General features: G+C 44.9%; 1 protein-coding gene across 2 annotated transcripts in view; it reads right to left on the bottom strand.

The window, feature by feature from the left end:
- The window catches only part of LOC127576821 (hexokinase HKDC1-like), an 88,078-nt gene that overhangs the window by 7,497 nt on the left and 63,844 nt on the right, over nt 1-16,737 (bottom strand). For both annotated transcript variants that reach the window (XM_052027600.1, XM_052027601.1), the window contains 4 exons: nt 10,523-10,622; nt 3,397-3,580; nt 2,410-2,565; nt 1,958-2,191 (listed from right to left, as the gene is read on the bottom strand). In XM_052027600.1, the coding sequence (XP_051883560.1) occupies nt 1,958-2,191; nt 2,410-2,565; nt 3,397-3,580; nt 10,523-10,622 (674 nt within the window). The remainder of the gene's footprint in view (nt 1-1,957; nt 2,192-2,409; nt 2,566-3,396; nt 3,581-10,522; nt 10,623-16,737) is intronic.

Here is a 16,737-nt window from a genome sequence, read left to right as displayed (position 1 = left end):
AGCTTTGAGGAAGCTGGTTACAGCAGGTCCTGCATGAGCAAGGTCCCGCACAAGAGCAGCGCCTTTTCACTCGGAAGTCGTTCATCCCAATAACATTCCAATAGCAATTATTCCAAGAGCATCCTGCCGGCTAGGTCCCCCCTCCATCTTTTCCAACAAGTGCTTGAAGTCCATCCCTCAAGGACTTATGGTACTTCAGTGCTCTTGCATGTTTTCCAAGAACTGACAGGATTATCAAGCAAAGAATCCATGACCTGGACTATGTAGTTGATCACTGCAGTTACAAGCATCCTCGCAGCTGACTGAATGGACCCCACAGCATTAAAGTTTGAATCACTTACCTCCTCTTTCAGATATCGCTGCTAATGAAATGATTTCCCAGTCTGTTTGCAAAATTGGTTCCAGTTTGCAATAGCTTCCTTTAGGAAATATAGCTTTGACTCCCTGCCTCTTTATGCATATCCTTATCCAGCAAGTGGCTAAGTGTCTGGCACCAACAATCCTCTTTCAGATGCTTAAGCGCTCAACGATGCTCAGAGGCATGTCTGGAACAGCAGCAAATTTAGCCCGATCTGATCTATTGGTAAGTGTCATATCAGTTTCCTTTCTTGGTCTCAATGGATCTGAGTTGCAATGAGTTGCAAGAACCCCTGACCTATTGGAATATGTGTGCAATATTGCGCTTCTTAGCTTGATGAATGATAAATAATGTGTGGTCATCTGGAAATGGGAGATGAAGCAATAAGGAGTTTGAAAATGGGATGATGGAAATAAAATGGAGGCTGGGAAACAGAACAAATAGTTTGGAAGATGATCAAGACGTCATTCAGAGAAAACTTAAATATAAGTAGCCATGCAAGGCAAGGCTCATGTTTTCAAGTGCAGGTGCAGGAAGACTGGAGGTAAATATTAGTAGTCAAGAGAAACTTCAAGAATTGGGAAGCAATGAATACAGTGCTACTTCAGACAGATGTAGAAGTCATGGGTAGAATATTTATTGACTTTGTCAGAATTTATGTGGAGCGTTAACACGGATGGGACACCAAGAAGGATGGGATTGCACTGGAGAGGGTAGAGAGAAGCTTTACCAGGATGTTCCTTGGGGTAGAACGTTTCAGGTAGGAGGAAAGATTAGAGGAGGCTGAGACGGGACCTGATACAGGCATATAGAATTATTAGCAACTTTTCCCCATCACGCAGACGTCCAAAACCAGAGGACATAGGTTTAAGAGGGTTAGGGAAGATCTGAGGAACATATTTTTCACCCAGAGGGTGGTTGCAATCTGGAACGCACTGTGCTGGAAGCAGATACTCTCAGAATATTTAAGAAGTATCTGGATATGCACTTGAACTGCCAGGGCACTCAAGGCTGTGGACCAAGTGCTAGCAAATGGGATTAAGTACCTGATGGTTGGCATGGATACTTGTTTCTGTGCCCTGTCCTTCTTTGACTCTGTACACAAATAAATGCACCTCACGCTTGCTCTATTCGTTGTTCATAACACAAGGCTGGATATTGCAGGTTGTGTGCATTCCTTCTGGACAACAAGGGTGCTTCCCCCCATTCCAACTGCCCAAGTGTGATGCCCTGCGGGAAGCTCAGTGTCACAGCAGAGGTTCTTCTAAATAAACAAGAGGTCAAATGGGAGATGAGCAAATGGACACCTGTGCCAGTTTGTCTTTCTTCCAATGATAAATGCCAGTAAGTGGGGTGAGCCCCAGTACTGATGCAGAGGAGCCAAACACTGGTGGAAGTGCAGAATGGACAGCTGATGAACTTCACCTGGTTATACTCCACCCAAAGACACATTTCTGGCCCTCCATATTTTCCTGCAATTTTAAACCAAACTGTTTTCTACATGAGTTCTTTGATGCAGCATTACACACTGCTGCCCTAAATATTTTCTTGATTTTACCTGATCTGATTTGTAGCAATGGAACTGGCCAAGGCACTTACTGTGGGTGTAGCTTGTAGAGAGTTCCATCAACAGCAACGGTGATCTCCAGGTGGTCCAAGCCCCGGTTCTCCCTTATTTTGTCAACAACAGCGGCCATTCCTGCACCACAGAGCTGGGCGGCTCTTTCGGAAACAACACCACACACCTCCTTAACGATGATACTGTCATCACAAGTGCTGTCGAGGCCAAGATTCTGAAGGATTGTGCGAACCTGGAGCAGGGCCAGGCGGTCACTGTGTTCAGATTATTTAAGAAAAGTTATTGCCTGCTTAATAACAGTAATCATAGTCCAAGCATACTCATTAAATGAATCATTTGGAGATGTCTGAGGATACAAAAGGCTTTAAGTTCATGCTGTATCTAATTTACTTTATTGAATAAAGAGTACTTAAGCATGCTGTGGAAACACCAAAGAGCATAAGACAGGTTGCTTCTTGTTTTGTTTACATACCTCTCTATCTGGGATATATAGCTGGTTTCAAAAATGCCAACAGTCTTTAGTACAGGTGAGACGAGGCCTCTAAATAAAAGCCCATGCTTTGTGAAGTTTATCAATATGTTGCGCACAATTTCCCCCAAATACATTCCACTGATCATTTTTTCATATCTGGTGAAAGAGAGGGAGGTTAATGCGGGACCTATTTTGTTACAACAAGATTTATTTCCAAATCCAGATCATCAGAGATTGGTTAGGCCTCTGCCGGGGTCCACACTGGGAAGGATGTCACAGGCTTGAGAGGCTGCAGAGGAGATGTACCAAAGTCGGGGGACCATGTGGTGTTGAGCCAGTGAGGCCAAGCAGAGAATTAAGAGAGGAGTCTTAAATTATGAACTGCTTTGACTTAGACAGGGAGAAACAATTCCCACCAGCAGAAGAGCCAGTTGCCACAAAGGAGGGTATTGGAATTTGTTTATTATTGTCACTTGTACCGAGGTACAGTGAAAAACTCGTCTTGCATACCGTTCGTACAGATCAGTTCATTACAACAGTGCATTGAGGTAGTACAAAGGGCATTAACTTTCAAAAGCGAATTTGATAAATTCCTGAAGGAATCAAAAACGCAGAATGATTTGGAAAGATAGACAGTTCTTACAAAGAGCCAACACAGACAAGAACTTGCACTATAAGAACCTATGATTCTGAATTTCAATTGTTGGGCTATGTGGCTCTAAGTGCATGCTGTTAGTGTCTGGCACGATTGAGCTCCATCTGTATTCTCACACTGTAAAATAGCATGACGACACATCCTCCAGCAAACAGGGTTCAAAGTGGACCTGCCATGATTGGCGCCACAATTCAGAAAGCCTTTGGGAGAGGAGACCAGAAAGCAGGCACGAAAACTTGGTTACCTTCTCAACAGGAAATTAATATGAGCATAATCACTGCAAATTATACTGCCCAAAAATGTGGCATTTGTTATATTAAATATTAACTTACTTCTGTTTTCCAGGATTTAATGAATTGATATCCACAAGTCTGTCAAAGGTTGTGCGGATATCGTCCAAGCACCCATTGTCACCAAATGCTCCCCACTCTGTGTTGATGCACATCCTGCCTTCATCTCCTTCCACTATTTCTATGTTCTTCATTTCTTCCATGTAGCAGGCATTGGAACCTGTTCCTGTTGTGCAGCAAGTAAACAGAAGCAGTCAAAAACACAGATTGAAAATGTTCTTCTGCGCTCACTGTGTCACTTCTCCATCCAGTTTTCCCTGCAGGAGATGCATCACACACAGTGACATAAGGACGGGAGCCCAGCACCATTGGGACTGTGCATCAGCAGAAAGGAGTCTAGGAGCCATAAAACAGAGCCTCCCAGAAGTAACATGATTTAGGCCAAAGCCTGCTCTGCCATTCAATGAGATCACTCCTGAAACATCCATTTGCCAATATCTCTCAGTAACTTCTGTTAACGAGTGTCTATTAATCTCCAAAATGTAAAAGAGTTTCCTATCTTCATTCCCGAAAGGCCTGGCTCGTCAGATTCCCTGACCTGTGCAAATAGTTACTCTTTCACTCCAGGGAGTAGGGGCCTAATTTGTATCCTCTTGCCTCATGATTTAACCCTGAGAAAAAGGAGTAATTTTGGTAAATATGCACTGCAATCCCTCCATATATTCTTTATGAGATGTGGTGCTTGTAACTTCACAATTTTCCTGGTGTGGTCACACTAAGCTTTGGCCCAGCTACAATTACACTCCTATCCCTTGTGCTCAAGTATAAAGATCAGCAACCCATTTGATTACTGTTGGATTTTCTTCCAGCGAACCAAGACAACATTGCTTAGTAAATGTTGGAGCCCCCTTTGGTTGGGTTCCTTGGGTGCTGAACTCCTTTCTGTTGGGCTAAAATTCCCCTCCCACTTTTAAACCTTGTTGATATTACTGGAACTTAGATAAGATAAGTTAAAATAAGATAAGAAAAGACAAGACAAGATTTCTTTATTAGTCACATTTACATTGAAACACACAGTGAAATACAGCTTTTTGCGTAGAGTGTTTGGGGGCAGTCCGCAAGTGTTGCCACGCTTCCTGCGCCAACATAGCATGCCCACAACATCCTAACCCATACGTCTTTGGAATGTGGGAGGAAACCGGAGCACCCGGAGGAAACCCATGCCAACACGCGGAGAACGTACAAACGCCTTACAGTCAGCGGCTGGAATTGAACCTGGGTCACTGGTGCTGTAATAGCATTACACTAACAGCTACGCTACCTTTACAAAAGTCTTACAAGACTCGACAAGCCAGATGCAGGGAGGATGTTTCCCCTGGCAGTGAAGTCTAGAACTTGGAGTCACATTCTGTTTAAGGCTGTGAGAGACTTCTTCACTCAGAAGTGGTGAATCTTTGGAATTTTCTACCCTGGCAGTCTTTGGGGGACATGGCAGCTCAGTTGTTGAGTTGTTGAGTTCATTTAATGCAGGGATCTAGATATTAATGGAATCGAAAGGATATGGGAATAGTTCAGGAAAATAGCACTGATCAGCCATGATCACGATGAATTGTGGACCAGGCCTATTCCTGCTCCCTGAGGTCTATCCAGGTCTACCTGAGCTCGATCTGAGAAAGAGGAACAGGATTAACGTATCAGGTTGGAGACCCTTTGTCAGAACTGAGTTTGAGGAGATTTACGAGGATTTTGCTGGGACTCGAAGGAATGAGTTATGGAGAGAAGTTGAGAGGTTTGGACTTCTTTCATTGGAGCACAGGAAAATGAGGGGTGATACCATGAGGGCCATAGACAGGGCGAATGCACACAGTCTTTTTCCCAGGGTTGGGGAATCCAGAACTAGAGGGCATTGGTTTAAGGTGAGAGGGGAAAGATTTAATAGGAACCTGAGGGTCAACCTTTTCACCAAGAGGGTGGTCAGTATAGGGAATGAGCTGCCAGACGAAGTGGTTGAGGCAGGTACATTAACAACTTTTAATGGGCCAAACGTGAGCAAATGGGACTAGCTTAGATGGGAATCTTGGTTGGCATTGACTAGATGGGCTGAAGGGCTGCTCTATGGCCCCAGAACGGAAGCTCCATCAACACTGGGTCAGAGGCACTAAGGCCCTCCTGATCCATCAATTCCCTTTACTGAGGCTTGAGGCCTTTGTTCGTCAGCTCAATTCCTCACACATGGTCTCTGAGGGGCCCCAATCTCCAGTATATAGAGTTTGAAATTCCACAAATGCCCTACCCAGGACTTCAAGAACCTCACCCCTATAATTTAAGATAAGATAAGATATCTTTATTAGTCACATGTACATTGGAACACACAGTGAAATGCATCTTTTACGTAGAGTGTTCTGGGGGCAGCCCGCAAGTGTCGCCATGCTTCTGGAGCCAATGTAGCATGCCCACAACTTCCTAACCTGGACGTCTTTGCAATGTGGGAGGAAACCGGAGCACCCGGAAGAAACCCACGCAGACACGGGGAGAACGTACAAACTCCTTACGGACAGCGGCTGGAATTGATCCCAGGTCACTGGTGCTGTAATAGCGTTATGCTAACCGCTACAATATGAGGCCCTGTAAGTACCCAGCTGTGGTCTCCGAGGCCCACAACACGAGGTCCATTCCTTGACCATTGTGTCTGAGCCCCACTCACTTCCTCACTCAGTTTGTTGCCCACAACATAACAACTTGAGTCTCACCACTCCTAGATCCTACATCCGCAGGCTCCAAGCTCATCCAATCACAAACCGTGAGGCTGCCCTATCCCACTACCACAGAGACAAAGGCCCACCAAATCCCTCAATTACCTGATCAGAGACGGCGGCCCGACAAATCACTCAGTCACAGACCAACTGCATTCATCACATGGCCCAGGGCCCACGTCATCCTTCAACCACAGACTCCGAGATCACAAAACATGAGGCCAACCGCATCATCCTCAACACAACTTGACTTCCCGAGACCTGTGCAGCTGGTTACCATGACACCATCTACGTTGTTGTGGGGCCAAAGCTACCAAATTACCATCTGAGCAGAGGTTGAGGAGCAATCAAACACTCTAAACCCATTAAAGTTGGAACAAAGGAAGTGCTAAAATAAAAAATCTTCAGGACGCAGACAATGTGTGTTTTTTGTCATTAACTGCCTTAGTCAGTAGATGCCATCTTAAAATCATAAACTGCTACATTTCTACTAGTGTGGGTACTCCCTCAGTTCTGCTGGGCATGTTCCAGAATTTAGACTCTGTGAAAATGGCAATATTTTTCCAAGACAAGTGAAAGGAAACCTTGTAGGCGGTAGTGCTCGACTGCAACTGTTGCCTTTGTCCTTGTTAGTGGCAGAAGGACCAGGTGTGGGCAATGCTGTCGGTGTAGCCGATGGTACACACTGATACCACACTGGTTCAGAAGTGGAGGGAATGAATGTTTAGGTGGTAGTTAGGTTGCCAATAAAGTAGATGACTTTGCCTGAATGGCGTCATGCTTTGTGAGTTTTGCTGGAGCTGCAAACCAACAACATTCCATTACTGGAAACTTCCATCAGAGGAATGTGATGACGTACTTGTCTGGACCTGCACTATCCCAGCAAGTGTTCCATCACATTCCTGACATGCGCTTTGCAGATGGTTGGGAGTCAGAAAGTGAGGCACTCACTGCAGGATACTCTGCCTCTGACCTGCTGTGGTCACCATAATATTTGTGTGCTGATCCAGCTGAGATCCTGGTCAATGGTAAGCCCCGGAATGTCAATGGTGGGGATTCGATTGTGTTAATGCCATTGAATAGCAAAGTGGTTAGATGCTCTCATGTTGGAGATTATTATTTCCTGACACTTGCCACTTATCAGCCCCCACCTGAAGGTCGTCGGGTCTTGCTACATGCTGACATAGACTGCACATTTTCTGATGGGTTGCAGATTGAATTATTGGACAATCATTGGCAAACATCCCCATTTCTGACTTAGTCATGAAAGCAACACAAGGAGAGTGCAATAACACAACAAAAAGGGAGCAGGAATAGATAACATTGCTGGGAAACGCTCCAAACTGTAGCTGTAGCAGCGCTTGTGACCAGAGGTTTATCATTGGGATTAGTGCTGGGAGCCTTACTGTTTGTTATGTACATGAATGATTTGGATCTGAATATGTGATTGGTAAGTTTGCAAGTGACATGGTAGTTCATGGTGTTGTTGATATGAGGAGAAAGCCTGAAGCTACAGGGTGATACTGATCAGTTTGTAAGATGGGCAGGGCAAAGGCAGATGGAATTTAATCCTGGTAAGGTCAAGGTGATGCACTTTAGGAGGACGAATAAAGGTGGGATATACACAATGAATGGTAGGGCCCTGTGGAGTATTGAGAAACAGAGAGACCTTGATGTACAAGGCCAAGGTGGCATCACAGGTAGATAATGTGATGAAGAAGGCACACTTGCCTTCCAACATTAGCTGGGGTAGAAAATATAAAAGCAAGGTTATGGCTCAACTTTATAAAACATGAGATAGGACACAGCAGAACTACCGGGTGCATTTCTGGCCACCAATCTATAGGAAGGACGTGATTACACTGGAGAGGGTGCAGAGGAGATGCGCCAGGACATTGCCAGGGAGTGTTTCAGTTTCGAGGAGAGACTCCATAAGCTGCGTCTGTTTTCCTTGGACAGGAGGAGGCTGACAGGGGACTTGAGAGAGGTAGACAAAATTATGAGGAGAATTGATAGGTAGATAACAGGAATCTTTTCTCCAAAGCAGAGGTGCCTAGAACCATAGGACATAGAATCAGGGTAAGCAGCAAGAGGTTTTGATGGGATCTGAGGAGGAATTTTCTCACCCAGAGAGAGGTTTGAATATGGAATGTACTGCCTGACTGGGAGGTGAATGCAGGTACTGTCACCACATTTAAGAAGTACTAGACAAGCATTTGAATCACCAAGGCATAGAAGGCTATGGACCAAGAACGGCTGAATGGGACGGCTTAGGTGGATATCTGATGGCTGGCGTGGGTAGAAAGTCATAGAGCACTATCGCACAGAAACAGGCCCTTCGGCCCACCTAGTCCATGCCGACCTGATCTTCTGCCCAGTCCCATCTGCCTGCACCCAGACCTTAGCCCTCCAAACCCCTCCCATCCATGTACCTATCCAAACTTCTCTTATATGTTACAACTGAACCCACATCTACCACTTCCACTGGCAGCTCATTCCACACTCACACCACCCTCTGAGTGAAGAAATTTCCCCTCAGATTCCACTTAAATATTTCACCTTTCACCCTAAACTTTAGTTCTAGTCTCACCCAACCTTAGGGGAAAAAGCCTTCATGCATTTACCCTATCTATACTCCTCATAATTTTGTATATCTCTGTAAGATCACCCCTCATTCTCCTGTGCAGGGAATAAAGTCCTAACCTATTCAACCTATCCCTATAACTCAGGTTCTCAAGTCCCGGCAGCATCCTTGTAAATTTTCTCTGCACTCTTTCAAACTTATTGATATCTTTCCTGTAGGTAAGTGACCAGAACCGCACACAATACTCTAAATTTGCCCTCACCAACATCTTGTACAATTTCAACATAACATCCGAACTCCTGTGCTCAATACCCTGATTTATGAAGGCCACTGTGCCAAAAGCTCTCTTAATGACCCTATCTACCTGTGATATCACTTTCAATGAATTATGGATCTGTATTCCCAGGTCCCTTTGTTCTACCACACACCTCAGAGCCCTGCCATTCACTGTGTAAGTCTTACCCTGGTTTGTCCTCCCAAAGTGCAACACCTCACACTTGTCTGCATTAAATTCCATCTGCCATTTTTCAGCCCACTTTCCTAGCTGGTCAAGATAATACTACAAGCTTTGGTAGCCTTCCTTGCTGTTCACTACGCCCCCATACTTGGTGTCATCCACAAATTTGCTGATCTAGTTTACCACATTTTCATCTAAATCATTAATATAGATGATAAACAACAACGGACCCAACACTGATCCCTGCGGCACACCACTAGACACAGGCCTCCAGTCAGAGAGACAACCGTCTACTACCACTTTCTGGCTTCTCCCACTAAACCAATATTGAATACAATTGGCTATTTCATCCTGAATTCAAAGCGACTTAACCTTCTGGACCAGCCTCCCATGCGGGACTTTGTCAAAGGCCTTGTAGACAACAACCAGCACCTTTCAACCTTCTTGTAACTTCCTTGAAAAACTCTACAAGATTGGTTAGACATGACCTGCCACGCGCAAAGCCATGTTGACTATCCCTAATCAGGCCCCGTCTACCCAAATACTTATATATCCTGTCCCTTAGAATACCTTCCAATAATTTACCCACGACTGATGTCAGGCTCACCGACCTATAATTTCCCGGCTTATTCTTCGGGCCTTTCTTGAACAATGGAACAACATTAGCTATCCTCCATCTTCTGGCACCTCACCTGTGGCTAAGGACATTTTAAATATCTCTGCCAGGGCCACTGCAATTTCTACACTAGCCTCTTACAAGTTCTGAGGCGACACCTCGTCAGGCCCAGGGGATTTATCCACCTTCATTCGCCTCAAGCCAGCCAGCACCTCCTCTTCCATAATCTGGATATGGTCCATGACCTCACTACTCTTTTGTGTCAGTTCTATAGTCTCTGTGTCTGTCTCCAGAGTAAAAACGGATGCAAAATATTCATTTAAGATCTCCCCCATCTCCACGCATAGATGCCCACGCTAATCTTCAGGAGGACCAATGTTGTCCCTTGCTACCCTTTTGCTCTTAATATAGCTATAGAAACCCTTAGGATTCTCTTTCAGCCTGTCTGCCAGAGCAACCTCATGTCCTCTTTTTGGCCTCCTGATTTCTCTCTAAAGTGTTCTCTTGCATTACACCTCAAGTGCTTCATTAGATCCTAATTGCCCATTCCTGATATGTGCCATCTTTGTTTTCTTTCCTAAGGCCTCAATATCCCTCGTTAAGCAAGGTTCCCTAAACCTGTTAGCCTTGCCTTTTATTCTAACAGGAACATACAGATTCTGTACTGTCAGTATTTCACTTTCTAAAGGATGTTGGGTAGGAGGAATTGTTTCTGTGCTGTATGACTCTATAACAGAACAAAGCCAACAAAATCGTACCTGCAATCATTCCGACTTCACAGTTAGGGTTCTCATATGCACAAGTCATCATGGTGCCGACTGTGTCATTCAGAAGCGCCACAATTTCCAGATCCAACTCCTGGAAGCGGCATAGCAAAAAACATAAAGAGCACTATTACTTAAATGTTTCCTATTTAAGACATAAGAGAAGGAGAGAGAAAAGGAGAGGCCAAATATGGAAGTACTCACTGGCTTGTGTTACATCAGTTGGAGTAATAGATTTATACAGCATGGAAACAGGCCCTTCAGCCCAACTCCAACATGCTGACCAAGTTGTCTGCCTGAGTTAGTCCCATTTGCCTGTGTTTGGTCCATATCCCTCTAAACCTTTATTTATGTACCTGTCTAACTGTCTTCTAAACATTGTAATTGTACCTGCCTCTACTACTTCCTCTGGCAGCTCGTTCCATATACTCACCACCCTGTGGGTGAAAAAGTTGCCCCTCAGTTGCCCCTTTAAATCTTCCCCCTCTCTCCTTAAACCTATGCCCTCTAGATTTTGACTCCTGTACACTGGGAAAAACTATGACCATTCACCTTATCTCTGCCCCTCATGATTTTATAAACCTCCGTGAGGTCGCCCCTCAGCCTCCTATGCTCAAGGGAAAACAGTCCCAGCCTATCCAGTCTCTCCTCATAACTCAAGCCCTCCAGTCCCAGTCCCATCTTTGTGAATCTTCTCTTCACCCTCTCTGCTTAATGACAGCCTTTCTGTAGTTAGAACCATAGAACAATACAGCACAATACAGGCCCTTCAGCCCACCATGTTGTGCCGACCTTCACTGCACATAGTGCTCCAAGTGTGGTCTCACCAGCATCTGGTGCAGTTGTAAGATGATGTCCCAGCTCCTGTGCTCAATGCCCTGACCGATGAAGGCAAGCATGGCAAATGCCTTCTTCACCACCCTGTCTAACTGTGTTGCCACTTTCAAGGAACTATGTACCTGTACCCCTAGGTCTCTCTATTCTACAAAATTCCACAAATTCTACATTCTGCCATTTACTGTGTATGCCCTGCCCTGGAGAGTATTATAGACACTCAACTCTCAACCCAACTCCCACCCTCTCTAAACCAGGTTCTACCAAACATCTACCTACTAGGGGCAATCTACTGACCTACCAACTTCTTTGTTTTTGGAATGTGGGAGGTAACTGGAGCACCCTGAGGAAACATACAGAGATTAAAGAGGAGGAGGTGAATAAAGGTAGATAAATCCCCTGGGCCTGACATGATGTTTCCTCGGACCTCGAGAGAAACTAGTGTAGAAATTGCAGGGGCCCTGGCAGATAAATTTAAAATGTCCTTTGCAACGAGTGCGGTGCCGGAGGACTGGAGGGAAGCTCATGCTGTTCCATTGTTTAAAAAAGGCTCTAAAAGTAAACCAGTTAATTACAGGCCGGTGAACCTGACATCAGTAGTAGGTAAATTATTGGAAGGTGTTCTGAGAGATAGGGTATACAAGTATTTGGACAGCCAAGGGCTGATTAAGGGTAGTCAGCATGGCTTTGCACATGGTAGGTCGTGTTTAACGAATCTTGTAGAGTTTTTCGAGGAGATTACCAAGAAAGTAGATGAAGGAAAGGCTGTGGATGTTGTCTACATGGACTTTAGTAAGGCCTTTGACAAGGTCCCACATGAGAGGTTAGTTCAGAAGGTTCAGACACTAGGTATCCATGGAGAGGTTGTAAACTGGATTCGAAATTGGCTGTGTGGGAGAAGACAGAGAGTGGTAGTGGATGATTGTTTCTCAAATGGGAGGCCTGTGACTAGTGGTGTGCCTCAGGGATCTGTGTTGGGGCCATTGTTGTTTGTTGTCTATATCAATGATCTAGATGATAATGTAGTAAATTGGATCAGCAAGTCTGCTGATGACACTAAGATTGGAGGTGTTGTGGACAGCGAGGAAGGCTTTCAAAGCTTGCAGAGGGATCTGGACCAACTGGAAAAATGGGCCAGAAAATGGCAGATGGAATTTAATGCAGACAAGCGTGAGGTGTTGCATTTTGGAAGGACAAATCAAGGTAGGACATACACAGTAAATGGTAGGGCACTGAGGAGTGCGGAGAAACAAAGGGATCTGGGAGTTCAGATACATAATTCCCTGAAAGTGGCATCACAGGTAGACAGGGTTGTAAAGAAGGCTTTTGGCATCCTGGCATTCATAAATCAAAGTATTGAGTACAGGAGTTGGGATGTTATGGTGAGGTTGTATAAGACATTGGTGAGGCCAAATTTGGAGTATTGTGTGCATTTCTGGTCACCTAACTGTAAGAAGGATATCAGTAATATTGAAAGAGTGCAGAGGAGATTTACTAGAATGTTGCCGGGTCTTCAGGAGTTGAGTTACAGGGAGAGACTGAACAGGTTAGGACTTTATTCCTTGGACCGCAGAAGAATGAGGGGAGATTTGATAGAGGTTTACAAAATTATGAGGGGTATAGACAGAGTAAATGTGAGCAGGCTCTTTCCGCTTAGATTAGGAGAGATAGGTACGAGAGGACATGGCTTTAGGGTGAAAGGGGAAAGATTTAGGGGGAACATTAGGGGGAACTTCTTCACTCAGAGAGTGGTGGGATTGTGGAACAAGCTGCCATCTGACGTGGTAAATGCGGGTTCACTCTTAAGTTTTAAGAATAAATTGGATAGATACAAGAATGGGAGAGGTCTCGATGGATATGGACTTGGTGCAGGTTAACGGGACTAGCGGAATAAAGTTTCAGCACAGACTAGAAGGGCCGAATGGCCTGTTTTCTGTGCTGTAGTGTTCTATGGTTCTATGAAAACGTGGATGGGTGGGTTAGTAAGTTCACAGATGACAGAAAGATTGGTAGCATTGTGGATAGTGCAGAAGGTCGCCAAAGGATACAGCAAGATATCGATCAGTTTCAGATATGGGTGGAGAAATGGCAGATGGAGTTTAATCCGGGCAAGTTAAAAGACAGGACCTCCAGGGTGGTGATCTCAGGATTGCTACCCGTGCCACGTGCTGGTGAGACAAGAAATAGGATGGTAGTGCAGTTTAACACGTGGCTAAGGACATTGTGCAGGAGGAGGGCTCCAGATTTTTGGTTCATTGGGCTCTCTTCCAGGGCAGTAGGGACCTGTACAAATGGAATGGTTTGCACCTGAACTAGAGGTGGAACCCAATACCCTTGCGGGAAGATTTGCGAGTGCTGCTTGGGGGTGGGGGTTTAAAGTGCAGTTGGAGGGGGTTGGCAACCAGAGTGGCAGGGCAGCAAGCTGAGTGACTGTGGGGAAAGCAGATGTTAAGCCTACAAGCAAAGACAGACATCGACAGGTTGATGAGCATGGTGGGACTAATGTTCTGAGATGTGTCTATTTCAATGCAAGGAGTATCGTAGGTAAGGCAGATGAATTTAGAGCATGGATCAGTACGTGTAGCCATTAGTGAGACTTAGTTGCAGGAGGGGCAGGACGGGCAGCTCAATGCTCCAGGGTTCTGATGTTTGAGACATGATAGAGGGGGAGGTATTAGAGGGGGCGGGGTGGCATTACTCATCAGGGAAAATGTCACGGCAGTGCTCAGAGAGGACATACTGGAGGGCTCGTCTACTGAGGCCATATCAGTGGAACTGAGGAATAAGAAAGGGATGACCACGTTAATGGGACTATATTATAGACCTCCCAATAGTCAGTGGGATTTAGAAGAACAAATTTGTACAGAGATAGCAGACAGTTGCAAGAAAAATAAGGTTGTGATAGTAGGTGATTTCAACTTTCCACATATTGACTGGGACTCCCATACTGTAAAGGGTTGGATGGGATAGAGTTTGTCAAATATGTTCAGGCAAGTTTCCTCAATCAATATGTAGAGGTCCCAACGGGAGAGAGAGCAATACTGGATCTCCTCTTAGGGAACGAGATAGGGCAGGTGACAGAAGTGTTTATAGGGGAACACTTTGGATCTAGTGATCATAATTCCATTAGTTTCAAGATAATTATGGAGGAGGATAGGACTGGTCCTCGGGTTCAGATTCTAAATTTGAATAAGGCCAATTTTGATGGCATCAGAAGGAATCTGGCAGATGTGGACTGGAATAGGCTGTTTTCGGCAAAGAGATGCTTGGTTAGTGGGAGGCTTTCAAATGTGAAATACTGAGATTACAGAATCTGTCAGAATAAAAGGCAAGGCTAACAGGTTTTGGGAACCTTGGTTATTGAGGGATATTGAGGCCCTGGTGAAGAAAAAGGTGGCACATATCAGGTATAGGCAGTTAGGATCAAATGAGGTGCTTGGGGAATATAAGAAAAACAAAAGGACACTTAAGAGAGAACTCAGGAGGGCAAAAAGAGGACATGAGGTTGTTCTGGCAGACAGGCTGAAAGAGAATCCCAAGGGTTCCTATAGCTATATTAAGAGCAGAAGGGCAGCAAGGGACAAAATTGGTCCTCTTGAAGATCAGCATGGTCATGCCATGGATGAGGTGCCAGGGCACTGGAGGATAGCTCATGTTGTTCCATTGTTCAAGAAAGGTTCTAAGAATAAGCCGGGAAATTATAGGCCAGTGAGCCTGACATCAGTCATGGATAAATCACTACAAAGCATTCTGAGGGACAGGATATATAATTTGGATAGGCAGGGCCTGATTAGGGATAGTCAACATGGCTTTGTGCATGGCAGGTCATGTCTAACCACTCCTATAGAGTTTTTTGAGGAGGTTACCAAGAGGGAAAGGCAGTGGATGTTGTCTACATGGACTTTAGCAAGGCCTTTGACAAAATCCCACATGGGAGACTGCTCCAGAAGTTTAAGTTGCTTGGCATTCAGGATGAAGTAGCCAATTGGATTCAACATTAGCTTAGCGGGAGAAGCCAGAGAGTGGTAGTAGATGGTTGTCTCTCTGATTGGAGGCCTGTGACTAGTGGTGTGCCACAGGGATCATTGCTGGGCCCATTGTTGTTTATCATCTATATTAATGATTTAGATGATAATGTGGTAAACTAGATCAGCAAATTTGTAGATGACACCAAGTTTGGGGGTGTAGTGGACAGCAAGGAAGGCTATCAAAGCTTGCAGGGTGATCTTGACCAGCTAGGAAAATGGGCTGAAAAATGGCAGATAGAATTTAATGCAGACAAGTGTGAGGTGTTGAACTTTGGGAGGACAAACCAGGGTAGGACTTACACAGTGAATGGTAGGACTCTGAGGTGTGCAGTAGAACAGAGGGACCTGGAATACAGATCCATTCTTCCTTGAAAGTGGCATCGCAGGTGGATAGGCTGTGAAGAGAGCTTTTGACACATTGGCCTTCATACAAGAGTACAAGAGTTGCGATGTTATGTTAAAGTTGTTCAAGACATTTGTGAGGCTGCATTTAGAGTATTGTGTACAGTTCTGGTCACCCACCTACAGGAAAGATATCAATAAGCTTGAAAGAGTGCAGAGAAAATTTACAAGGATGTTGCCAGGTCTTGAGAACCTGAGTTATAGGGAAAGGTTGAATAAGTTAGGACTTTATTCCCTGGAGTGCAGGAGAATGAGGGGAGATCTTACAGAGGTATACAAAATTATGAGGGGAATAGATACGGTGAATGCATACAGGCTTTTTCCCCTCAGGTTGAGTGAGACTAGAAATAGAGGACATAGGTTTTGGTTGAAAGGTTAAATATATAAGTGGAATCTGAGGGGAAACTTCTTCCCTCAGAGGGTGGTGCGAATGTGGAATGAGCTGCCAGTGGAAGTGGTAGATGTGGGTTCAATTGTAACATTTAAGAGAAGTTTGGATAGGTACATGGATGGGAGGGGTTTGGAGGGCTATGGTCTGGGTGCAGGCAGATGGGACTGGGCAGAAGATCAGGTCGGCATGGACTGGATGGCCCGAAGGACCTGTTTCTGTGCTGTAATGCTGTATGACTCTATGACTCTAAGTGTAAGGTGTTGCACTTTGGGAGATCAAATGTAAAGGGAAAGTACAGAGTTAATGGCAGGACCCTTAACAGCACTGATGTACAGCGGGATCTTTCAGTCCGAATCCACCGCTCCCTGAAAGTGGCTGCATAGGTCAATAGGGTGGTAAAGAAAGTGTAGGGCATGCTTACTTTTATTAGTCAAGGCATTGAGTTCAAGAGTCATGGAGTTATGTTGCAGCTTTATAAAACACTGGTTAGGCCACATCTAGAGTATTGCATTCAATTCTGGTTGCCCCATAAATAGGAAGGATGTGGAGGCTTT

This window comes from Pristis pectinata, chromosome 12, assembly GCF_009764475.1.
Source record: "Pristis pectinata isolate sPriPec2 chromosome 12, sPriPec2.1.pri, whole genome shotgun sequence".
Lineage (NCBI taxonomy): Eukaryota > Metazoa > Chordata > Chondrichthyes > Rhinopristiformes > Pristidae > Pristis > Pristis pectinata.
The sequence above is the reverse complement of the archived record's forward strand: the minus strand, read 5'-3'. Positions and strand labels throughout refer to the sequence as shown.